Source organism: Corvus cornix, chromosome 17, assembly GCF_000738735.6.
Source record: "Corvus cornix cornix isolate S_Up_H32 chromosome 17, ASM73873v5, whole genome shotgun sequence".
Lineage (NCBI taxonomy): Eukaryota > Metazoa > Chordata > Aves > Passeriformes > Corvidae > Corvus > Corvus cornix.
In genome coordinates, this window is record NC_046346.1 from 10,708,756 (window position 1) to 10,734,146 (window position 25,391).

The 25,391-nt window shown below is 54.3% G+C and overlaps 2 protein-coding genes across 4 annotated transcripts; one reads left to right on the top strand and one right to left on the bottom strand.

Annotated features, from left to right (window-relative positions):
• Positions 1–130: 130 nt before the first annotated feature.
• EDF1 (endothelial differentiation related factor 1) lies at positions 131–3,321 on the bottom strand. Its single transcript, XM_039561617.1, has 5 exons — positions 3,202–3,321; positions 3,025–3,076; positions 1,862–2,022; positions 1,215–1,308; positions 131–691 (listed from the first exon to the last, which is right to left on the bottom strand). The coding sequence occupies exons 1-5, from the start codon at positions 3,277–3,279 to the stop codon at positions 630–632; spliced, it is 447 nt and encodes a 148-aa protein (XP_039417551.1). The 5' UTR covers positions 3,280–3,321; the 3' UTR covers positions 131–629.
• A 1,976-nt stretch (positions 3,322–5,297) lies between these two features.
• Positions 5,298–25,391, top strand: TRAF2 (TNF receptor associated factor 2). Of its 3 annotated transcripts, none has more exons than XM_039561779.1 (10): positions 5,298–5,561; positions 7,801–8,021; positions 8,611–8,689; positions 9,039–9,137; positions 16,982–17,053; positions 18,590–18,661; positions 19,622–19,981; positions 20,944–21,121; positions 22,000–22,148; positions 22,808–25,391. In XM_039561779.1, the coding sequence occupies exons 1-10, from the start codon at positions 5,400–5,402 to the stop codon at positions 23,024–23,026; spliced, it is 1,611 nt and encodes a 536-aa protein (XP_039417713.1). In that variant the 5' UTR covers positions 5,298–5,399; the 3' UTR covers positions 23,027–25,391. The 3 variants fall into 3 exon arrangements, with proteins under 3 accessions (XP_039417713.1, XP_039417712.1, XP_039417714.1); XM_039561778.1 differs by having other exon boundaries at positions 5,300–5,561; positions 18,590–18,664; XM_039561780.1 differs by lacking the exon at positions 5,298–5,561 and adding an exon at positions 6,529–6,592 and having other exon boundaries at positions 18,590–18,664.

Genomic DNA, 25,391 nt, shown 5'->3' on the forward strand with positions numbered 1-25,391 from the left:
TGACAGTGCTGGCCCTCATCCCAGGCACTCCAGGAGTCCCCTTAATTACAATCCCAGAAGGAAGAGGTGGTGCAGCTCCAGTCACACCCAGCCACAACATTTACTACCAGCTGGTCATATGCAGCAGCTCCCCATGGCAACTGAAGGGTACCAAACTTTATTATAGATCTCTTTAAAACAGGCTGGAAAGAACAAACCAAACTCATTGAGATACAGTGACCGAGCCATCATTTCTGATCAAGCCCCAACTCTCCCAAATTATTTATATATAATATACCTCACCCGTCCCCCAAACTGTTTCAATTATATGATCACATTTCAGACCACCCGAAGTGCCTTAACATCAGCTGCTGCTAACACCACAATGCATGTTTTCTGGCAAATCAGAGGCAGGGTTTGGGTTTTTTCTTGGGGTTTAGATCCTCAATCTCTGAAAAGGAGGAAGGAAAAACAAACATCAGGAAAATTGCTTCTTTAAGGTTGCCTTTTTACAGCAGGTACAGATTCAGCGGATTTCCCCCCAAAAGCAAGTCTGAAACCCTCTTGTTCAGCTTGGCAATATGCAGAGTGGTTGAGGAGAACCAGCTGGGCCAGATCAATCTGAGCAAACTGATTTCGAGGCTTTGTTGTCATTTCCCTTTGGGGCCGGTTTCCAGCGGTTTTCCAATGTCCTTTCCACGCAGTTTGAGGCCTGGAATAAGACAAAGGAGATGACCACCATCAGCACTCAATCATTCACCCAGTAACTTTATTTCCACCAATTTCAGCCTTAAGGAAGAGAACATCCAAAAACAGAGCAGAGTTCAGGAGAATCCTACTTTAGTTTCTAGGAGCACCAGACCAACTTCAAACAAAAACTGCCTGTCTTCCTAGGAGATGGGATCTGAACCAGCCCAGGAGAGTAAAACCAACACTGAATCCTTCCACAAGTGCAATCAAGCTTCCATGGCTCTCAGCATGTCAGAGGTTTTGGGGGCAAGCACACAGGGATGGTCCCCAGGGCACAGTCCCATGCATGAAGGTGCAGACAAAGATCACGGGCTCCCAGCTCTGGTTCAGTCAGCAGATCCAGCTTTTATCAGAACATGACTTAATGGCACCACACCCACGATAAACTTGAGTCAGCAATGCTCCTCACAGGAGAGAGGTAAACAGCTTCCCCCAAACCACCCCTCCAAACACTGGCAGTGTTCCCAAAGTCTCCCTTAACTCACCGATGGCTCTTTCGATCTTGCCCATGACCTGGTTATTGGGGATTGCTCGTCCTGATTCATAGTCAGCGATGACTTGTGGTTTTTCGTTGATTTTCTGAAAAGAGAGGAGGAGTCTCAAACACAGCAACACTCAGCAGCAGCCCCCCAGGACTCACACAGATAGGGAACAGCCCCTCATTACGCCAGGACAGATGACAAAGTGCTGCTCCAAAGCTGCCTCCATCCCCACCGGCACCTCCCTGCAGTGTCCCAGCACTGGTGACATCCATCCTGAACAGACTTTGACCTTCCTGCTTTTCAGGAGGAGTAGGAACACCAGGGATTGCTGTTCCTTCAGACAGCAGAGAGTTGCTAACACTGCTCAGGCCTAATGGTACAAATCCCTCGGGTTGGTGTGAGCTGCTGGGAGGAAGGGGGGAGCAGCCTCCCACCAGCTCAGCAACCCCAGACAGGCTCTGTCTCCAACCTGGGGCTCAAGAGCTGCACAGACAAACCTCAGAACCTTTCCCAGACAGCTGAAGCTGCTGGGACATGAGACACCAGAGATGCTGCATTCCCCAAACTTCAGCCCATGACACCAACCCCCTGCAGCTGCCCATGGGAGGACAGGAGAGGTGCCCACCCTCACCTGCAGGTGCTGCACTCACCGTGGCCAGGTCCTTCTGCGTGAGGCCCTTGCTCTGCCGGCCCTGCTGGATCACTTTGCCCACCTCCAGGGAAACTCTGTCATGGTGCAGCTCCTCTGTTTCACGGTCGAGCTTGGCCGTGTTCTTTGTAATGAAGTGTTGTTTGTTCTGGCCTGCTGCCCCTGTCATTCGAAGCAAGAACAAAAAAACAACCAAGGACAAACAAAATAAGGCTCAGAGCTGTGCCAAGAAGTATCAAAGGACTTTTTCCAAGCCTTCAGCTGCCCAGGATCCCAGGGAGCTGTCAGTATTTCATCATGCCAACATCAGCATTGATCTCCCCCAGATCGTGCCCATCAGGGAACATTATCTTAGCCCTGTTCATGCTGCTGTGCGCATCTGGCCCTGCAGAGCCCTTCCCTTTCCCTACTTCACACCTGAACTTCACTCCAGATAGGGCAGGTCTTGCTTTTCCTTGGGGATTTAATGCTCAAACTTTGCTGCAGACACACGTTCGTGCTGCAGCACAAAGGGGTCAATACTTGAACTTGAATCACACTCACTCAGGCATGAGGCAGCATGAGTAAGTGGCCTTTAAGCAATTTTCTGACACCTTTTATATGTAAAGTCTAACTGTACTTAGCTTTGCTGAAAGGCTGAGCTTCAAAAACACATTGTTTGTTTTCTCTCATTTTAGATATAGTATTTAAGTCCTAATTTGAATCCTTTCTCTCACACGAGTCTCTGAAATTCAGTATCCCAATAAAGCTGACTCAACCTTCTTCACGGATTGTCTCTCTATTTATTTCCAACCATCAGAATCTGCTCCCTGCAGCGAGAGAACCTGACAATTTACATCGGAGAGGAAACAAGGAACTTTTAAAGAGCAGCGGCATAGGAAGATAGGCAGCTATCCAAATCCTCAGGAAAAATAAGCTGCAAAAACGCGGAGCTTAAGTTTTGTGATCACGAAAACTGTCCCAAGATCTCTGCAGGAAGCAGGGAGAGCTTTGCCCTGGGCAACCAGACACGAAGGGGCAGTTCCAGGGGCGCTATCCCGGCGGCTCCCCGGGCTGCGCGTTAGGGCCCAGTCCGGCCAGCCGGGCGGTGCCGCCTCCGGCCGCCCCTCCCCATCCCAGGCGGCCGCCCCACACCGAACCGGGCCTCCCCCGCGGGATACCCACACTTCTTGGAGGTCTCCACGTCCTCCCCGCGCCGCTGGGCCGCCAAGATCGCCTGGGGAGAGAGCGAAGGTGCGCGGTGAGCGCGGCGCCGCTCGGAGCGGCGGCCTCGACCACGCCAAGCCCAGGCCGGGTGCCTGCCCGGTCCCGCACCGGGCCCCCACCGCTCCCCCCGCTGACCTGCTTGGACTTGGCCTGGGCCGCGCTCGGGCCCTTCTTGCGCAGCACCGTGACCGTGTCCCAGTCGCTCTCCGCCATCGCTCCGACCCCGCCCGGGCCGCGCCCCGCCGCCGGGCCCCGCCCACAGCCCGCCCCCGGGGGCGTGGCCGCGCCGCGCGCGCTGATAGGGCGAGGCGCGCGCCCTTCAGGAGAGGCGGCCGCTCATAGGCGGGGACACGCGCGAGCGCAGCGGGCGGGACCGAGGCTCCCGCACGGACTGTTGGCTTAACAGCGCCTTGGCGTGATGCAGCTCCGTCTGATAGGCGCAGCGCCCTGCCAATCAGCTCACCAGCTATGCGATTGGCTGGTGCGCACACCAGCCTGAGGGCGGACGGCACGTGCCTGTGCACGCTACGATTGGCTGCTGTCCCTGCCAGTCACCCGGTACCCGGCAGCGATTGGTTTGTTCTGCGGCGCTGTCAGACCCATTGACCAATAGTCGTGCCCGGCCGTACCGAGCCGAGCATGCGCAGTGCTGCGGTTCGCCGTGTGGGTTCCGCCGGGCCCGCTGGTACTGGGCGCGCCTCGGGGCCCCAGTGGGGCCTTGGTGCCCGGAGGGAGCCCTGCAGAGCGGCCAGAGGACGGACACGGGCATGGAGTGGGTCCCGAGGGGCCAAGGGAGGAGGGGCTTGAGGGCACTGGGTTGGTTCAGCCTAGAGAAGGCGATGCTGAGAACAGACCTCACCGGGGGCTGCGGCTCCGCTCTCTGCTCTGTGGTGAACAGGGACAGCACCCAGGGAGCGGCTGGAGCTGGGCCAGGGCAGGCCCAGGCTGAGAGCAGGGAAAGGTTCTTCCCCCAGAGGGTGCTGGGCACTGCCCAGGCTCCCCAGGGAATGGGCACGGCCCCGAGGCTGCCAGAGCTCCAGGAGCGTTTGGACAGCGCTGCCAGGGATGCCCAGGGTGGGGCTGTTGGGGGGTCTGTGCAGGGCCAGGGGCTGGGCTGGATGATCCCTGTGGGTCCCTTCCAGCCCAGGGGATTCTGTGATTCGATGAAAATCCCCGAACTGCATCAGAATCACCCAGAAAGTTTTGCAGTAAAGGCATGGAAAGCTGCTCGTGCTCGCGTCATTTCTGAAGCGAGAGGGCACGGAGTTAACGCTCTCCGGCGGGTTTTTGTGGGGTCTCCCCATGACAAAGCGCAGGAGGAGCGGCAGGATCCCGGCCACGGTGCTGATCCGGGCATTGCTCGGAAGGAAATCAGGCGCCGAGAGGGCGCGGGGGTTTGTCATCTGTCATTTGTCATCCATCACCGCAGCACGTCTGGCCCCGGCTCCCAGGGAGCAGGAGAATGCGGCTCTGGGAGGTGGGACATTAGCGGGGTGCAAGACTCGCTCCTCGGGCCGTGCGGTGGAGCCGGGCTGCCGCAACAGCAGGACGGGGAGCAGCCCCGGGTGGTCCCGCCCGGTCACACGGCTCTCGTGAGCAGCTCCAGGGCGTTCTGTCCCATCCCGTCTTCTCTGGGAGTAGCCCCAAGGCGGGCGTTTCAAGCAAGCCTTTGATGAGGATTTCCTGTCCCCTTGGGAACAGCACGTCCTGCCCCGGCACTGCTGCCAGGTCACAGGCAGTTCCGCAAGTGCAGACAGGATTTTCCTTCGCTGGACGACATCACCAGGTTTTCCATGCCGGTGTTCCCAGACCAGTGCGGCTGTGCTGGGAAAAGGGCTGTTGCAGTGCAGTGGGTGAAGCAGTGCCCATCCCAGGGGAGCTGTCCCCGCGCCATTCCCGGTGCCCACGCACGCAGGGATGCGCTGTCCCCGGCTCCCTGAGAGGGAGCATCCCGCCCCGACGGTGCCTGAGCAGCACCTGGGCCCTCGCCAAGGGCTCGGTGTCCCCGAGCCCCCGCGGCCCTGCTGCGCCCTTCACTTCGACCCACTCGGCTTCGGCTCCGTGCTCGCAGCCAGGCTCCCGGGACAGTCACCTTGGCCGCTGTGTCACTGCTCTGTCACTGCGCCGGGCTCTGACAGCGAGGATTTCCCCGGCCCCGGGTGAATTCCCCGCAGTGAGAACGCGCCCATCCCCGCCCCGCCGGCGCAGCAGGCGGTAAAGCCCCGGAGCCGGGCTAGGGGGGCAGGCAGGCTGGGGACCCCGGCTGACAAATCCTGCTGCTGTGACCTTTTGCCGAACAAGTTCCCCTGCGAAAGCACCTCGCCGTGACCTCAATGCGGGCTGCGCCGCGCGTTTCTCCCACACGGCATTTCTCCTGCCACCGCCGTCCTGCCGTCTCCGTCCTGCCGCCGCCCATCCTTCCCGACCGCTGGCCTCCACCGGTCCCCCGGACCGGCGCCACGGGACGCGAGGAGGCCATGGCACTCTGCGCGCAGGTAGGCGAGAGCCCGCTGGTACTCAAAATGTCCAAAAATGGCTTAAAAACAATTCCTCAGGGTGCCAGGGCTCGCTCCGGGCCGTTTCTAAGGGGCTGCTCACCCGGGGAGTGCCGCGGGAGATGGCTGTCCCCGGTGGGACCCCGGGTGGGTCGGGTGGCCCCAGGCTGAGCACCACAGTCCCTCTGGGTCCCTCTGCAGCAGGTGCAGGGGATGCATGAGGGGGTCCCAGGGGATGGATGGGGGGTCCCTTGGATGGACGAGGTGACCCAGCAGGAGGTCCTAGGAGGTGCATGACATGGGCTCAGGGGAAGGATGAAGAGACCCAGGGGGTAGATGAAGAGTCCTGGGGGAGTGTGAGGGCGTCCCGGGGGTCTGGGTTCATTCCCAGCGGGGTGGCCTGAGGCAGGGATATGGCAGGGGACAGAGCGGGGTCAGCGAGGAGTGGTGCTGGGGAAGAAGTGACAGAGGACGGGGTAAGGGGGTGACTGAGGAGCTGAGGGAAGGTGACACTGGGGAGGTGACACTGGGGGGGTAACTGAGGGGGCATAACGGTGTGACGGTGGGGTGTTGGGACAGTGACAGGGATTGATGCGGGGGTGTTGGGGGTGCAGGGATGTGTGATGGTGTTGGGGGGCGGGGGGCGGGGCCATTGCCCGGGGGCGGGGCCATTGCCCGGGGCGGGGCCATTGCCCGGGGGCGGGGCCATTGCCCGGGGGCGGGGCCATTGCCCGGGGGCGGGGCCATTGCCCGGGGGCGGGGCCATTGCCCGGGGGCGGGGCCATTGCCCGGGGCGGGGCCATTGCCGGGGGCGTGGCTTTCCCGGGTGGGGGCGTGGCTTTCCCGGGCGGGGGGCGGGGCCATTGCCCGGGGCGGGGCTTTCCCGGGTGGGGGCGTGGCTTTCCCGGGCGGGGGGCGGGGCCATTGCCCGGGCGGGGCTTTCCCGGGCGGGGGGCGGGGCCCGGGCTCGCCACACGTGTCCGGGGGCGGGGCCTGGCGGCGCTTCCGGTGCGGGCGCGGAGCGAGGGCCGGTGAGTGCGGGGCCCTCAGGGAGCGGCGGGGCCGGGCCTCGCTCCCCGGGAGCCCGGCCCGGCAGAGAGCCCTCCTGGCCGCGGGCAGCCCGGGCCACACGGGCGCAGCGGGGCAGCCCCGGGCTCTTCTCCGGTTCGCGGTGTCTCCGCTCGTGGGGCTCCTCCCCGAGACAGGCTGGGGGTGTTCAGCCTGGAGAAGAGAAGGCTCTAGAGAGACCTCAGAACCCCTTGCAGTGCCCAAAGGGGCTCCAAGGGATCTGGAGAGGGACTTTAGTCAAGGACATGGAATGACAGGGCAAGGGGGAACGGCTTCCCAGTGCCAGAGGCAGGGATGGATGGGATATCGGGAAGGAATTGTTCCCTGGGAGGGTGGGCAGGCCCTGGCACAGGGTGCCCAGAGCAGCTGGGGCTGCCCCTGGATCCCTGGCAGTGCCCAAGGCCAGGCTGGACATTGGGGCTTGGAGCAGCCTGGGACAGTGGAAGGTGTCCCTGCCCATGGCAGGGGTTGGAATAAGACTTTCAGGTCCCTTCCAACCCAAACCAGTCTGGGGCTCCGTGGATGTGCTCCCTTAGGTGTTCTAGGTGGCTGTGGCATGTAGTCACAGGGAATGAAGGTGTGAGATGCATAAGCAGTCAAAACAAAAGCATTTTATTCTTTTCGTCCTTTCCAATTTGGTCGTGCCTCTCATGTCCTCATTTTCCATCCCTCTGGAGAACCCTCTGTACCTGCTTGGGCACCACCACTAAACCTGGGCTCCACTGTGTGCCCAGCTTCCCCCCAGGACCGGCTGCCTCTGGGCAGAATTTTGGTCCCTTCTGACAGCTGACGGGTGTGAGAGCAGGCATTGGTGGGCTGTGGTGGCCAGCAGGTTTTTGGTGAACTGAATTTATTATATTTATTTCTGATTGCCTTTAAGACAGTTTTTTACCTTATGTGGAGCAAGAAGCCTTAACAGGCTGCATTTCAGTCAGCTGGGACAGGGAGTTTTATCAGGTCTGTCTTTCCTGTCTCTGTGTTCTGGATTTAGTACTAAAATTCAAGTTTCCTCCCGTATTTGGGAGGTGAAGGTAGACTTGTGGTGTGGTTTTTACATCAGTGTGTTTACTTGTGTTGGGAGACAGTCTAATAATCTGTGAGTAACACAGTTTATATAAAAAACCACCCCCATGCAATTATAATCAATTGGAGAAAATACTTTTATTTTCAGTCTCTGGAGATACAGCCAGAACTTTTTGTTCACATGGCAGCAGCAAACTCTTCTCCACCGGGTTCTTTGGATCTAAACCAGCCTGGGTTTGCAAAGGAGATCCTGGGAACTAAACTGGAGGTCAAATACCTCTGCTCCGATTGCAAGAACATTCTGAGGCGGCCGTTCCAGGCACAGTGCGGCCATCGCTACTGCTCCTACTGCCTGAAGAAAATCATCAGGTAACTGCTGTGCCTTCAGTGTGAAGACAAAATGCTTGAAAAGGCATTTTCAAGAACAAAAGCAGAGAAAAGTCTCATTTTCAGGATCTTCTCAGTAAGGGAGCTGTGCTCAATCATTGAGGTTCAGCATCACCTCTTCTCTAAGGGAATGTGTAACCTCTGACTTGCCTTTGTTGTTGCTTCAAAATTCTGTTTTCCAGAACCCCCTGCATTGTTTTTGCCATTGGGGAGGCAGTCCAGGTCTATCACTCATCTCCTTCAGTCCTCATCACAGCTACTGAATGCTCCTAAAAGTCATCATTTGGTTGTTGTGTCAAAATGGGAGAGGTTTAAGCACAAGCTGGCTTCCAGAGAAGTTTCCTTGTGTCTCACTCCTACCTTTGAGTGAGGGAAACTTAATAGAGCAGTCAATTGGCAGAAGAAAAAAAATTAGAAATAGGCATCAAAAATACACACAAGCAAAGGCTCAGTGTGTTGTTTTAAAAATAAGAAAATACTTTCATTTCATAAAGTTACCAGAAATCATTTCATTGCTAAACATAAATTAATTTTTTTTGTTGTGTTTGATGATTATTTTTCTGTCTGATAGTGCTGGACCTCAAAAGTGTGCCAGCTGTATCCAGGAAGGAATATATGAAGAAGGAATTTCTATTTTGGAAACAAGCTCGGTAAGGAAAAACGCATTAAAAAAAGCCTAACACATCATTGGTGTCAGTAATACCAGTTGCAGTTTTTGTTTAAAACACAAGCTCTGAGAGCTTCTTATTCCTAGGAACCCTTTTCTTCAGTAGTGAGAAGGGTGATTACTGTCTTGGACTCCCCAGTGCTGAAATCCAGGTCATGTGTGTGTAGTGGTGCCCTACTTAAAGCTGTCACAGCGATTTGGTTGCTATTAGCACACCTCTGAGGGTTGATGGGGCAACTGGTCTGGGAGGAGTTTTGAGCAAGAATTCGAAGTCCTGATCAAAACTGCAACCCTCAGTAATATTTGTGGTTTGCTTGTTGTTTCCATTTCAGGCTTTCCCAGACAACGCAGCGCGGCGGGAGGTGGAGAGTCTGCCTGCTGTCTGCATCAACAGTGGCTGCACCTGGAAGGGGACCATCAAAGAGTATGAGGTACAGGCCAAAGCAAGGTTTGGCACGTCTGCATCCTTCTTTCCTCTGTGTTTGGGCAAGGCTCAGGGAGTTGTCCGTGCCCACTGACAGTGGGGGAGAGCAGTCAAATCCCTGGACTTCACAGTCAGCTGGAGAGGTTCCCTGAGTGAGGGTTTGTGTGCCCTGCTGAGGGCACAGGCTGGACCGAGATCGTTTCAGGTTTGCCTGTGATCACAGGGATTTGCTTGTGAGCATGTCTCTTCCATGGTGGGAACCACCTGCTCTGTCTCCAGCTCTTCTCTGCTATACAAGACTGTCAAGAAATTGCTGTGCCGTGAAATGGTTGTGAATTTCTCTGCATTATGTGAACCTAAAACTCCTTCAGACTCCATCAGCTCACAGAAGGTGACCTGATCCCCTTTCAGCTGTCTGCAGAGCTACCAGGGCAGTGGAACTGGCTGTTGGATATTGGCTGGTCACCCATCACCCAAGCTGTTCTGGGCCACAAGGCTGCTGGACAGGATGGTTTTTCCACCTCTGTTCTCCTCAAGGAGCCTACTAGGTTTTAAATCCAAGTTTTAGTCATGGCTGTGGGTGGTTGGTCCATAGCATGTGAAGCTTTTGGCTCCTGAAGGACAATTCTGTCATCCCTCTTGGAATGGCAGAACCAGCACACGGGAGGCCTGAGATAAGAGGAATACATTTTATTTCCCTCTAACACTTGCTGCAGATAAAGATCGTAGCCTGGTGGTTCACAGAGCTCTGGTAGTGACTGAGATGTGTTTCAGGAACAGGCGGTCTGTCCAGGCTGACATTGGGATTCTCTCAATGATGCCGTTGCAAGGTGGAAGGAAGAAGCAACAGCTGTGCATTGGGGCTGAGTGTTCTGCCCAGACTGTTGAGCCTGTTAGCAGAGAGATGCTTCTGCAGCTCTGCTTCTTTGTCCTGCTGTCTGAGCCTTCTGCTGTGTGCTCAAAGTTCAGTCCAAGAGATGAGGATGTTGGTGCTAAATGGTTCTGCTGCTGTGAACCCCCATTTGTAGATCTGTGAGAGGCTCATGGTGTGGATGTGGGACTGAAGAAGTGTCGGGTGTAGAGCTTAACACTGCCACAGCACAGAGTTTGGGGGTTGCATGGCAGAGAACAGGGTACCCTGGTACTGAGGTTTCAGGTTCAGGCTGTGCTGGTGGTGTCTGCAGATTGGTTGCTCCATGCTTTAATTTCTGCTGGTGCCCAGAAGCCCGATGTCTTCTGCAATGATTATAGTGAGCTCATCTTCATTAGACTAAACCAAATTATATCTGTCAGCAGCTTCCAGTGCTGATTGTGCTATGGCTGATGACCTGTGCTGAACTTTTTCTCCTGGTTTTAAAAAAGAGTCTTAGCATGTTCTTGCAGAGCTCAGCAAAAATCTTCAGCTGCAAGAGGTTCTCCCTAAGCATTCTGACAAGTGTTCGAGTGCTTGAGTCCAGCCAGAGCTCCCACTGGGCGTTCAGAAGGGCAGCGAGCTGTCCTGGGATCAGGCTGATTTCTTGCAGGGCTGCAGAAGCATGTGATGCCCCAGAACCCTGCACACAGCTGATGAAGAGCTCCTGAATGGATGAGTCTGTGCCTTGTTTTTACTCTCCACCTGATCTTCCTAAGCTTGTTTGGCGTTTGCTGGGACAAAGGATGATTGATAGAGGTGGTGGCCCTGGAGCACGTGGGCTGTGGGTCTGTGGCACACACCTTCCCTGCCAGGGGTTTGTGAGTCTCCACTCTCCTGGTTTTTGTTGAGTCTTGGGGAGTCCTGTGTGGTACAGGGGGTGGGGGGGTTTGGAGCAGTGCTGGCTGCTTTCTCTCAGGGGCTGCGTTGCCTCTCCTGCCTGTCCCGGTGGCATTCAGCCTGAGGGAGGAGGTCATTTTGTGCCCTCTGAGGAAAAGCTGGTTCTTTCCTAGGAACTGGTGGGAGGAGGTAAGGTCTGGCTTGTGTTATCTCCTCCCAGCTGCCTGCCAAAGAGCCGTGGCATTCAGTCAGGACTGGCTGTCTCCATGCTGCCAGAGCCACGTGTGTGGCTGAGGAGGGCTGGGAAAGGAGGCATTGAACGGCTGTGCTAGCCCAGAGCCTCTTGGTAGCTTGGGCTAACATTAAACCCAGCCTTCAGGGCCAGTGCAGAGCTGCCTGGTGCAGCAGCGTTGCATCCGTGGGTAACGTCCTGCAGCAGCTCAGCACTCCCGCTCTGGAAAGTCCCTCAGAGCTATTTCCGACAGGACATGGAAAGTCCCTCAGAGTGAATTCACTGTTTGCTAATTTAAAAATCATGTGTTGTGCTGAGAGAGGCTGCTCTCCCCTTGCAAATGAAGAGATACTGTCACTTCTGGTTTGCTAATCTTATCAGGGCACGCACAGGGGAAAAATACTCTGCGGCTGGAAAGCTTAAGCCTCAAAAAAAGGAGTAAAATGGATTTCAGTTTTGCTTTCTGTTCAGGCAGACTAAAGATTGGCTTTCAAAGGGAAACACAAAACTGAGTGCAGCCTGCTTGGACATGACTTGCACTTCTGCTCCAAGCTCTGTGGACCATATGAAATACTTAAGTCTGGATTTATGGCTGCATTTTTCAGAGTTTGTAAATATTTAGTGGCACTTGGATAAAGTTGTTTGTGGTGGAGCTGAAGGGTTTTTCCTTTTGTTAGTGACCTTGTTTCCTGTATAGGTTTCCTGATGAGTCTGTCTGCATGAACATATGGAAAATCAGGCTGTGGGCATGAGCCCTTAGATTCAAGAGCAAAGTCTGCGGAGGACTGCAGAAACTAAACCCAGCCCATTAAAGCAAAAGGAAAGACCCCAAAAACATGTCTGGTGATACTCAGGCAGAGGGACTTTGTGGTTCCTCAGCTCTGGTGTGGTTTTCCTCCTGCCTTACAGTACCTCCAGCTGCCCACGTCTCTCTCCTTTTATCAACATTTTGTTGTCAGTTTTCATACACCTTTTATTTATGCTTTTCATCCCACCAGTTCCCTTCCTGTGCCCTTCCCCCAGGTCTGGGATGGGAGGAGGGGTACACATGAGGTCAGCTTTGGCATTCCCCTTGGTTACCCCAGACAGGGGATTTAACTCAGCCCTCTTCAGCTGGAAGGAAACAGAATTAACTGAGACATAAGAAAACTAAATTGTCCAATTTTAGGAAGGAGAACTAAGTTTTAAGCTTAAACCTGACATCAGTATTTAAACCAAATTTTGTGGGGCTCAGATGAGCTCAGCTCCTGAGGCTGAGCAATAGTCAGGTGTGGGAATAAGCTGGCCTAATCCATGCTGGAGGGAATGTGTTTTCCTTGATTTTGTTGTTGTCACTTTGGTTTTAGAAAGTTCTTTGTAAGTGAAACCTGGAAGGCTGCAGAAAGTACAAAACTCAGAACCCAGGTGATGTTCCTCAAAAGCCTGTGGAGTCAGAGAGGATGTCTGCAGCCCCTTCTGGGCTACGTGGCTCCCTGGGAGCAGAAGAACAGGGTACCTGGGCATTCCTTTCTGCCCACTGTTCACACTTAGGAGATGCTGGAGAGCCCCTACCGCACCCTGTCTGGGGAAAACTCCCTCTTCAAAAATGCTGCTGGGGGCCCCGAGCCAGGGGTTCCTCCTGCTGTATCGTGCACTGTGTCATGCCCCTCCTTCCCAGCTGCACCCCGGGAATGCCCCAACAGGTTTTGGTGGTGATTTTCAGCTGAGGCTGAAACTTCATCTTCAGGCTTTTGCACATTGCTTAGAGGAGAGCTGTTGGTCCTTGGAGCCCGTTCACCTGTCTCCTGCTCCTGCAGAGTTGTACCTCTGAGTGTTGTATCAGTGCTGTCTGTGTGGGGTACAGCGCTTGAGGTGCTGTGCCAGGAACACTTGGTGCTGCTGTATATAAGGGTGACCAGCCTTCTCTTTAAAACCCAGTACAGCATTTATTGTCTTTTTCTCAAGGTTTTTGCTCCAAGTTGTGGCCTGGTGCTGAAGTGCAGTTTGCAGCTAGCTCCAGCCTGACCAGCAGGACCAGACCATTTTCTGGTGGGAGAATCCATGACTTGCATGTGCAGGTGACCAAAAGGACCGGCTGCTTTTGGAAAAGGGATCAGACACACCTTTACTTTCCAGAGCCGGAGCTGAGGCCCACAAGCACATCCCAGCCACACTTGCAGTCTCCACAGTAGTTAGTGTAGCTGGCTGCCCAGACAAGAGGCGTTTTCCCGTCCAAACCCATGGTGGGAGGTAAAGCCACGGGGAGTGCCGGAGAGCGTGCGTGGGAGGGGGTTGGAAAGCCCCGACTGCAGAGGGTCTGCTCTTCACTTCTGAAACCAGCTCAGCCTTTTTGTGGTGGCCTAAAAATTAATAGTTTTGACATCTGCCCCTTGGAGAATGAAAAGCTGAAAGTCACGAGGTTTGGAGTGGAGGTGAGTGCCAAGGAAACCCCTCACCATGAACACACATTCCGATCTTGGAGGCTCTGGGGGCCCTGGGGAACTGACAGAGGTGCATGAAGCAACTCATGTTTCTTGGCACAAAGAACTCCTCTTTTACACTGGAGATGCATTTTCAGTGTTTTCTCTACAGTTCCACGGGCCCACCCTTTTCCTTGTAGCCAGGCTACCGTGTCAAAGGAGCCAAGTGCTGCACATGGCAGTGCTGGGGCTGGAGACCGCCCAAGCCCTGACAGCCACCGCTGTGCCCTGTGCCATGGCAGCTGCTTTTCCTCTGCCTTCCTGGTAGTTTTGCTTCCTTGGTGCTCCCTTGCACCTGCCAAGCCCTTGAGCTGTCTGCTTATGGTTACTGTTGCTGTGCTCAGAGGAGACTAATGGAGTGTCTTTCCAAGGCCAGGGGATTTTGCAGGAGAGCTGCAGCGTGCAGCTCACTCTGAGCCTGCCCTGCTCTCCCTTGTCCCTCTGCCAGCCCTGCCCTTCGCTGTGACCTTCCCACAGGCTCTGACAGAGGTATCTCACAGCAGCTGCTTCAACAGTGGCATTTCCCAGCTGCCTGCCTTGTCCCTTTGCTGGAGGGGGACCCCTGTGTCATGCTGATGGACTGCTAACATGGTTACAAGACCTCCATAAAACTGGACCTATGTGGATGTGGCAGGTTATGAGCAGAGCAGCCAGGCAGCAGGGGCACGTCCTGCTCTGCCGGCAGGGTATGGAGATAATGATTTCCAGCAGAAGCCTCTTGCAGAGTTGAAGTCGAATTTAGCGATGCCCTGAGAGGTGAAATGATGATCAGATTGATCTGCAGTTTTGCCTATTGGCTGAGGGAGAAGCAGGGAAGCAGCTCATCCTGGCATTGTCTTAGAACCACAGAATATCCCTAGCTGGAGGTGACCCACGGAGACCACGCAGTCCAGCTCCTGGCCCTGCACAAACACCCTCCAACAATCCCACCCTTCAGAGCACAGTGAGGTCTGCCCTCAGCCTCCTTAGGAATGATCACTGTGTGCTCCAGGGACCAGCTGCCCTTATTGAAAGCCGCTTTTCCCTCTGTATGCCTGCACTCCCCTGCACAGCTGCATTGCAGAGTGCTGCCCCGGATGGAACTGCCTCATCCTGCTGCCACAGTGTCCAGAGAGAAACTTCGACTGCAAATTTAGAAATATACAGCTTTTCTGCTGATTGCCCTGGTCCTTCCATGGGCAGTGGTGTCTGATTTTCTAACCTTTCAGGTGAGCTCCCAGAGAATGGCCTATCTGATGGTGGTGGGTGATGGGCAGGCTGATGTGGGGTTGTGTTGCTGTTTATTATCAGGGAAAGAAATTGATGTGTGGATCAATCAGCGGCTTTGGTTGTGTCTTGGTGGTAATTGAGTGTGAAGAACCAGGTGTTGCTGAAGGCTGTTAACTCTGCCCCAGCTGATTTTCCTACTCCTGCTGTTGGATGCTGCAGGCTGGTGTGAGCCTTGCTGGGTGAGCCCTTCACTTCCAGCTCCACTTTAATTCTTCCATGGCTGTCCCCTCCCTCTGCCACCTGTCTGACTTGATTTCCACTCTGATTCCCTCTGGAAGAGTGCCTGCTCTTGCCTAGCCCCACTCACAGCTTTCGAGAGCTCCCAAAAGCTTTCCAAGCAAGTGCCTGGATGTCTGTGGTGCTTATCCCTGTAGCAGAAGCTACAGCTGTGGGTTTGGGAAAGGTATAAACAGGAGGATTGCCCCATTGCTGGGGGAGTGGATGTGGCAGATCAAGCTCGAGTGCCACCCCCTGCTCTTGGCTCTGGGGTGGGTTGGATTTCTTCCAGCAGTGATACCATCCATCTCTGTTCTGACACCCGCGTGGGGCGGGAGGAACAGGGGTTTCCAGAAGAGCCTGAAACTGTTTATACAGAAATGTTTGGATCTGTGCTGGCTGAAGCTCCTGGATGTCTTTAACCATTTACATACAGAATAGTTGCACTTTGAGCTCAGCGGGGCTGGTTTCCCTCCCGTGCTGCAGGCAGGGCTGCCCACTCTTGGCCATTACCTCGTGGTGCGGAGGGGAGTCAGGATGGAGGATAGATAAATGCTGGGAGGTGGGGAGTGTGGAGGGGGTGGTAGTTTCACACCCAGCATGTTGGCATGGGAGACCATAAGTTTAAAATACTCCCTTATTTAAAATAGTTGCTTCTGCAATGAAGTTTCCTTCTTTCAGCCAGACCGTCTGTTCTACCAACGCTTTGTGGGTCGTGGGGTAGATGTTATCAGATGTTTCTAGAACATGGGAGCTGTAGATGGGTAGAAGAAAGGGCTCAGCCCCTCTGAGTGAGTGGATGAAGGCAGGCACTTGGCCTCCTCCTCCTCTGCAGGCAGCAGTGTCTGTGTGGGCAGCAGTGCGCCCCAAACCCCGCTGGCTGGCCGGTCATCTCTCCAGGGACACACAGTGAAGCTCTGAGCTTAAGTTACTCACTTAAAGCATAAAAAGGAGAGAGTAACCAAGAAGCCAAAGTGGAGCCACTGCTGGTTTCACTTTCCACTTCCTGATGTGTGACAGGGTGAGGTTTGTGCATGTTCCCCCACAAGACAACAGAGATTCAATGTGACCAGGTTTTCAAACATCTGGTTTCAGATGGCTGCATTAGAAATGCTCCTGGTTGGATTTTTTTTCTGTCCCTAGTATGGCAGAAGACTTCAGTGCTCTTGTCTTTTAATTTTTGATCCGCATATTCATGGTGTTTTCAATGCCTCGTTTCAACTGGTGGGTGTGTAAAGAGAAGGTTTAGGCAATGGAAATGACACAGAAGCAGAGGCATGTTTCAGCATTTCCAATTTAGCCAGCACTGTTGCTCAAGAGGATCACGTTGCCCTGGTCATTTGTTCAGCCTCTCTGGCCATCACACAACCCTGACTCTGGCTGCAGGGGCAGGTGCTTGTGTGCAGGGACTGGTAAATGAAACAGTTTAAAAATATTTTTCTTTTTGGTTGAAAAATGGTATTCTACATACAGAAGATACAATCAGCTCAGCCCAGTGTGTGATGAGCTGGCACTGGGCCCATGCCTCAGCTGACTGATAACCATTACAGTGGAAAAATTACCCAGATTATCTTGCTCACTCCACTCAACCTGCCCCAATGTGTTTTCTCCTGGCAGAGCCATAAATGGAGCTTCCCGTTGATTATCTTGGCCATCAAAGCAATAATTTGATTTTTTTAAAAATCATGGTAGCAGCTTTTAAATAGAGGTTGAGGCTATGTAGACACCCAAAATTGGGGTAGCTTGGAGGTCACAGGATGAGTCAGCAGCTCAGAGGGATCAGCGTGACCAAGGTCTGGCTGTAGGTCGGTAATCCAGCGCTCGCTGCAATAAGGTATAAACCCACCCTGTGGGATTGTGCCCATTGCAGAACCTCCTTGGGGCTTTTACTTGAGGACAAATATCTCCTGTCCATTCCTTCACAGGCTCATGATGAAGTCTGCCCTGAATTCCCGCTGACTTGTGAAGGCTGTGGGAAGAAGATTCCCAGGGAGAAGGTATCCATCCGACCCTGTGCTGCGGGGGTGTTTGCTGTGAAACCTGATGGGCTGAGCTTGGCATTCTGGGAGCAGGGAGGAACAGAGTCCATTAAGAAATGAAGGGGGGGAAGTAACTGAGGGGCAGCTGTTAGCATGGATGTGAGTTTTCCACAAGGATGGATGTGAGGGGATGTGGCTCACGGGCACTCGTGGGTCAGCGTTGGTGCTGCCAGTGCCACCTCCCTTGGAACCACGTCTGGGGACAGAGCCTCTGTGGGAAAAGTACCCTCATGGGTTTATGTTCTGTGGAGAGCAACTGCATCAACCACTGGTGCAATTTTGGAAAGAGAGCCCATCTCCAGCTATATTAATTGATATCTAATTAATCATCTAATGGAATCCATGGCTATAGGATCTCCAGGCTGCTGGCTCCTGGGACAAGGCTCAAAAGTCTGAAAAATTCAAGTTTTGGGGAACATTTTCAAAAAGCGCATTCATCTGAAACCATCTTGCCTTCTACAGGCAAATATTTTTAGTAGCAGTGTTGGAAAAAGCCATTTAGCAGGGCAGGGGAACAGAGGCAGCAAAAGGAGGAGCAAAAGAGTTCTTCTAAATGGACAGCATAAGGAGGGGCTTGGGGCTGGGGGTGCAGCCCACCTTATCTGCAGGCAGCTCCTGCAGGGAGCCAGCTCACAGGATCTCCATGGGTAATCTACCCTGTGTTTAAATATTAACTCCCATGTTTATGTCTCCAAATCCTTGTTGATTATTTGCTGCCATGTTAGCTTTGAGTAACCCAACTCATTACACAAGCCAGATGGATTTAGAAGCCTTTAAAAAAGTGGTTTAAAATCAATTTTAATTGACATCTGTTGTAGCAGATGTAGGAGTTAAGTGGGGAGGGAATATGGTGGTTGTTCAGAAAAGAGCTCTGGTATCTGATGGTGAGGGGTGTACTAAACCCAAGCTGAAGCTGTGCCAGTGCTTGTTGGATTAATCATGTGCTGTGTGGGAACCTGAACGAGTCATCTCAGTGCTGAGGGGTTAGTGGCACCTCTCTGCAGAAATGTAATGCTGGGATGGAGGTAAAAATACCAGCCTGTGGCACGTCCTGACCAGAGTTGTGTGAAGTGCCCAAAATGAAACGTGCCCTTATTTCATGGCGTTGTTGCCTATTTTTTGTCTTGTTTCATGGGAGGTTGTTGCCTCCCATTCCTCAGCCTTCAGGGAAGCTCATTATTCTGCATCCACAGCTTGTACTTGTACCTGTTGCTTTTTCTCTCTTGCGTGTGCAGGTGAGCAGTGAGACCTCCCAGCTGTCAAAAGAAGGAGAAATTAAGCTTTCTTCAGGGGCCAGGGCTATATTTGTATTCCAGTGAAAGTCACGCCTGATGGTGGTCAGAGCCCAGGTTTAGTGGGCACCATAGCAGCTGGTGATTAGCCACAGCTTGGGCATTCTTCAGCTTGGCTGCAGCTTCCCAAAAGTCAGTGGGATGGAAAGGGAGCACTGGGGACACATAAGATCTAACACTGCCTTCCTTCCTTCCTTTCTAGTTTCGGGACCACGTGAAGACCTGTGGCAGATCCAAAGTACCTTGCCGGTTCGAGGCTGTGGGCTGTGCTGAGGTGGTAAGGGCTCTTCTCCTGGGTTACCTTGGGGCTTTTCAGTCCCAGGGTTAGAGTTCACTTGCAAACTGCTGTTGCCCAAACTGTGGCACATGTTTGCATTCAGGTGTTTGAACAAAGAGGGGTTTTAAACTCTTCGCAGATGGAGCTTCACATAATCTGCTGTGCAGAGTCTGGGTGTCACAGGAGTGAAATTCCTGTGGAAGGAAATCTACTTTAAAAGCACCCTGAGTGCTTTGGAACTCTGGTGATTATGCTGCTTTCAGGGGGAATGGCTTCACGCTGCCAGAGGTCAGGTTTAGATGAGATTTTAGGAAGAAATTGTTCCTTGTGAGGGTGGTGAGGCCCTGGCACAGGTTGCCCAGAGAAGCTGTGGCTGCCCCATCTCTTGAAGTGTTCAAGGCCAGGTTGGATGGGGCTTGGAACAACTTGGTTTAGTGGAAGGGGTCCCTGCCCATGGCAGGGAGTGGGACAGGATGAGCTTTAAGGTCTCTTTGAACCCAAGCAAGTGTGTAATGACTTGTGATTATAGTGATTCTCTAAGTGAAGAACTGGGGCCAGGCCATATTTCTCTATGTCACTTCATTTTTCCAGCTCCCGTGGTGATGTTCATATAAATCCCTCCTGCAGGGGGTTATGTGAGGCTTTGTCCTTTGTTGCTGTTAGGTACATCTGACAGAGCTTTTCTGGGAGGGTTTGGTGGAAGGCAGAGCAGACCAGTACAGCTGGGGGAAGCATTTAGCATTCCTCATTGTATGTGATTTGAAGCATTTCTAAAACAAAACAAAAACCCACACCACCCCCACAAAAATGCGTTTTTTAATTCTTTCTTTGTTTTTTCCCCCTATAAATTATAAATTTAAAGCTGATGTTGTGACCTGGATAGGAGGAATTTGTTCTGTGGATGGTGACAGTGTAGATTGCACATGCTGAATGGGGGATGTGTTTCTCTTCACGTAGGTGGAAAATGAAAAGCTCCTGGAACATGAAAGCAAGTGTTTAGCAGAGCATCTCCACATGCTGCTGAGCTCTCTGCTCAGCCTCAAGGCTGGTGCTGGGGACCCGAAATCCCTTCCTGTCCTTTCCTCATCACAAAACAGCTCCCCACTGCTGGCAGCAAACTCGCTGTGCTCTGAGTCGGAGCTCTCCCGGTCCCTGGAGCTCTTGGGAAGGTGTGAGGCCCTCGAGAGGAAAACAGTGACCTTTGAGAACATTGTCTGTGTGCTCAACCGGGAGGTGGAGAGAGTATCCCTGACAGCTGAAGCCTACAGCCGCCAGCACCGGCTGGACCAGGAGAAAATCGAAACACTGAGCAACAAGGTGTGTAACTGCTCACCTGGGCTTCCCAGCACTCCCTGCAGAGGCTTTTTCCTGTTTCCTTTCCGTGTCATGAGCTAGCAGAGCTTAACCACCTGGCCCTGAAACTCCACAAATCTGAAGGCAGAACTAAAATACCCTTTGTGCCTGTGCCCAACCCTCAGCAGCTCCCTGGAGAAGCTGGGGATTTAACTGACCTGTGTAAAGCATCAGATCTCTGTTAATTATGAAGCTGGGCAGATACCGAGGCAAAGTTTTCTGACAAGAGCCAGAGCACCCAGAATTTCACTGCATCTCCTTGCGCTGCATCTCAGTGAATCTGTGGGGCTGCTCACCTTCCAGACCCTTCCAAAGGAGTGCTGCCTTTGCCAAAGGAGTGCCATCAGTGCTGCTGCCTGCAGCAACAGTCTGGAGGTGTGAAGGAGCTGCCTCCAGCAGTCTGCTCCAGCACAGTCCCTGTGGAGTGCTCCTAGTGCTCCTGGCACCTGGAGCTGCGCAGTTTCCAGCGTGCCTGTGCTCTCTGAGCAAGGGACCTGGCGTGACCCTGTGTGAGCTGGCAGGGACAAACCCTGCAGAGGATGTAGGTTCTTTTCTTTCTCAATTTAATTTTGTCACAATGCTGAGTTATTGGGGTTTTTTTTCCCCCATCCTCACTTCTTGTGCTGTTCAGCCAATGGAGCAGCTCCTTGGAAGGATTTTTACATTGGCTGTGGGAAGCTTTCCAGCTCTAGCACTGAGCCGTATCGATGGATCTTCTCCAGAGTGACAGGGTGCAGAAGGAAGCTTCAGTGAATTGGCTTAATGTTGCTCGATTTCTCCCTCCTGTGCTCCCTGTCCATTCTGGAGAAAGTCTCTCCCTAAGGAGCAGTCCTGAAGGGGACACCGGGGTCTGCCGGGGTCTGCTGGCTCTCCCAGGCCCCGCAGCGTGCGTGTTTCTAACCTGCACCCTCTGTCCCACTGAGCAGGTCCGGCAGCTGGAGAGGAGCATTGGGCTCAAAGATCTGGCCATGGCCGAGATGGAGGAGAAGATCCGGAACATGGAAGCTTCCACCTACGACGGGGTTTTCATCTGGAAGATAACGGAGTTTGCCCGGAAGCGCCAGGAGGCGATAACAGGCCGCTCTCCTGCCATCTTCTCTCCAGGTGTGCAAAATCCCCAAAATCTTTTGCATCTCAGTTGGGTGTGGGTTTCATGGCAGGTCCTTTGCTTGGGAGGTGCTGCCAAGGCCAGGCTGGATGGGGCCCTGAGCACCTGGTTTAATGGAATGTGTCCCCGCCCATGGCAGGGGCTTAGACTAGATGATCCTTGCATAACCTTTTTATTTGGATTAAAATACTCAACAGAGCATAAAACCAGCAATAAAATGGTTAAGGAAGGGAGGAAATATATATTAGAGACAGAGATACATTTTTAAAGCCCAAAGTATGACTGTGCAAGAGATAATGTCTATATAAAGCCCAAGCCTTACCAAGGGAAGTACTCAAGTGTCAGTATCAGAGGAAGGGGCTCTCCTCACAAAGTGCCCCAGCCCAACACTGGGACAGTGAGCAGCAAGTTGGGATCTGGTTGTTTGCTTGGGAAGGCACTTCCCAGATGTGAGCAATAAGCTGACACCAGCTCCTCACACTGTTCTCTTGCTTGGTGGAGAGCTCCCCTGGCAGAGAATGGTTGGGAGAGGAGCTAGGGTTTGCTGAGCAGGAATTGCTCAGGTCCAGAGGTTCTGGAGAGCTTTTTCAGAATGCCCAGAGCTGACACAGCCCTTGAGCCTGTACCCTGCACCTGCTTCTTGGGACTGTGGAACAGCACCTGTGGCTTGGCCACGAGAGAAAAGCAAATGAGATTTTATAATTACTTCAAAATCTGTTTTCCGGGTGAAGGCCGTTCCAAGTCTTTTTTGTCTGAAAGACCTGGCTCCTCCCAGATTCCAAACTTAAGAGTCCTCAGAGTTCAGAGGGATCTGCTGGTGCCAGGCTGTGCTACGTTGGGCCCTCACTGTGCCTGTTCCACACTTCTCTGACAGCTTTCTACACCAGCAAGTACGGCTACAAGATGTGTCTGCGCTTGTACCTGAACGGGGACGGCACCGGGCGTGGGACCCACCTGTCCTTGTTTTTTGTGGTGATGAAGGGACCCAACGACGCGCTGCTGCGGTGGCCCTTCAACCAGAAGGTGGGTCTGGAGCAGAGCCCACTGTGTCCAGCCACGGCCATTCTGGTTTGGCACCCACTCAAGCTTCTTGGCACTGTCACTCTGGCCCACTTGGCACAGCAGAGGAAAGGCTCTGTGTTGGCTGCCCTGGGGGTTCCCCAGGTGTGCTGAGAGCACCGGCTGTGCTGTGGGGCAAGGGGGTGACATGGGGTGTTTGGAATCCCACAGAGCCTCTGCAGGGGTTGAGGGCAAGGGAAGATTGTGGTGACCTCAGAGCTTGGGGACAGTGGGTGCTCACTCGATGTCAGGAGCTCAGATCCCAGCTCCTGGGCATTGCAGAACACATGGAGACTGAGTGAGCGGGCACGAGTGGATGCAGAGAGAACAACAGCCCTAGCTCAGGGAAATACCTGTGTGCAGTGTCGGTGCTGGGAGCAAGGTGTAGGTTTTCAGTCAGTCCAACAGCCCTGTGCTGCCACAGGGAAGCTTCCAGCGACAGGCAGGATCTGGGAAGATTTCTACAGGACGTTACTGAGGTGACGTTCTCTGCTGGCCCCACTCAGAGGCATTTCTGTGACTGGCAGGGTGGCTGTGGCTGCTGGTACCTGCACATGTCACAGCAGGTCACTGTGTGTGCCTTTTATTCAGCCACTCCCTTAGGTTCTCACCTTTCCCCACAGGTCACCCTGATGCTTCTGGACCAGAATAACCGGGAGCACATCATCGACGCCTTCCGCCCTGACGTGACGTCCTCGTCCTTCCAGCGCCCCGTCACGGAGATGAACATCGCCAGTGGCTGTCCCCTCTTCTGCCCCGTGTCTGTCATGGAAGCCAAGAACTCCTACGTGCGTGATGATGCCATCTTTATTAAAGCCATCGTTGATCTCACGGGCCTCTAACCCTCCTGACCTGGGAGCAGTGAGCGTGGAGCCAGCCCTGCCCGGGCATCCCCCGCTTGTGCTGCACTTCAGGCGGGTCTCGGAGCGAGGAGGGGGCACAGAGTGGAAGGGGAAGAGCCCCTTCTGAAAAGGGACCTTCGCTCTGAGTGGAAACGAGGTGTCTGATGGGAGCCCTCTTTCCTGAGGAGAGGGTTGGGTGGACACTGGCAGGCTGTGGGATATGGAAGATTTCCTGCAGGGACTTGGGTGTCTGAACTGCTGCTGTCTGGACTCCCAGTGGAAACCAGTGCAGCTCTTGCTCTAGCAGTTTAGCCGACATCCACAGCTCTCAGTAGTAAAACAACGGTTTGCCCTGTCTGAGCTCCACCTCCTGTGGATTTTGGCTCAGCTGTCTAGGATTTCCTTCTGAGATCTCCGTGTTCCTGGAAGTTGTGTGCTGTAGGTGCCGTGGCTCTGCACTGCTGGTTGCTCCGTGCCCCGGGAGACAAGGAGGGTGTGTGACGGCTGCAGTGCCAGCTGGGCAAGAGCGACACAGACTGGTTTGGTGCCGTTGGTGTGTTAGGAGGGTGCTGAACCCAGCTGCAGGGCAGGGCAGCCCTGAGTCCAGCCCTCACTGGGTGTGTGATGGGTGGTGTGTGCTGGAGTGCAGAATGGGGCAGGAGGTGCTGCTGCCCAGGAGGGAGCACAGGGCAGCACCAGCGATGCCTGTAGGGAAAGAGAAGTGAATCTGCTGTGGAGATTGTCCCTCCTGTGCCAGGAGAGGAGGGTGACACAGAGCTTGGTGTGCACCCTGAGAGCCCCAGGCCCTGCCCCATATGCCGAGCTGCACTGGGTGGGGTGGGTGCTGTGCTGGGAGCTGTTTTTGCTCACAGGCAACGGCACAGGCTCTGAACTGGCTTCCCTCCTACGGCAGGACAGCTCCACCAGCCTTCCCCAGGCTTCTGCTGCTGCCCAGCTCCATGTCTGTGTGCAGCCATGCTGCCGTGTCCGTCTGTCTGGGCACTGCTGCCTCGGGCTGCGTGATGTCTCCTGTCTGCCCAGGCAGTGGGCAGTGCTGCTTCTCGGGCACCCTCCTCAATGGCTACCTGGCCCTCCACTGCCAGGAGCCTGGCCCAGGTCTGATGGCTGCAGAGCCTGCCAGGCTTGGGGTCTGCTCACACCTTGGCTCTGGCACAGCCACCCTGAGGGGTCCAGAACACCATCAGGCTCTGCCCTGGCAGGGAGCCCTGCGGGGTCTGGCTGTCCCCCCACGTGCTGGCACTGCCCTGACCTGCCCCCGGGGCTGTTTCATGTCTGCCCAGGAACTCAGGGATGCCCAGTGTCCTGCAGGCTGAGCTGGACCCTGGCCCAAGCTGAACCTCTTGCATGCACAGCTGCTGTGCTGGCCCGGGGCTCTCCAGACAGGTGCTGGGGTGACCTGTGAGCCCCCTTTGGAATCGCTGTGTGGAACTTCTCCCACCTGTGTGTGCAGGGGTTGGGGGCAGACCCAGCCCCTGCTCTTGGGGGAGGGGGACAGAAGCCAGTGACAGCACAGCCAGCCAGAGGTGGGAGAGGGGTGACAGGACCCTTCCCTTTGTGCAAGCCCCCTCCAGCCTGTCCCAAGGGACAGATCAAGCCCTGTGTTGCTGCTCTCACCCTGTGCCTTATGAGGAAAATCCAGGTTGGCAGAGCCCTGCTTCCATTCACAGCAGCTCCCATGGGAGGCTTGGAAAAGCCTGGGAAGGGAGAGGAAGGTCAGCTCTGCTCATAGAATCGCTGAGAATTAAGTGTTATGTGGGGCCAAGCTTGTTCTGTGTTGATCTGAACGTCTCTGCTCCTGGGGTGCTGCCTGCAGCGGGGCTGAGGGCTATGGCCAGGCACTGCCGGGAGGGACTGTGGAGACGCTGGCTCAGCTGGGGGGTCTGGGCTGCTTTCGGGGTGGGAGCTGGTCCTCCTGTCCCTGCACGTCTGGAAGGTCGGTGGGAGAGTCGGTGCTGCAGCAAAGCTCAGGTTGAGCTCTTCCAGGCCATGGGATTACTGGTGGAGGTGAAACATGGCCTGGCAGCCCCTCCCTCTGGGAGCTTTTTCCTCCCCACCCTTCTGGTGCTGCTGACGCTGTCTGGGCCTTTTTTGGCTTTTAGCAGCTCTGGAGCTGGCAGCAGGAATTGTCCCTATGTGCTGCAGGCAGGGGCCCAGCCCCTTCCTGGGCACAGCTCTGCCAGCCTGGTGGCCACACGGACAAACAGTGGCCACAAGCCACCACTGGATTGTTGTGGGTTTTTTCCCTTTTGACCACACCATCCTAGCCTGGCACTGTGAACTAAGTTTTGTTTTCCTTGAGGGTGTAGTATGGTCAGAACCACTAATAAAAGCTGTTTAAACAGCA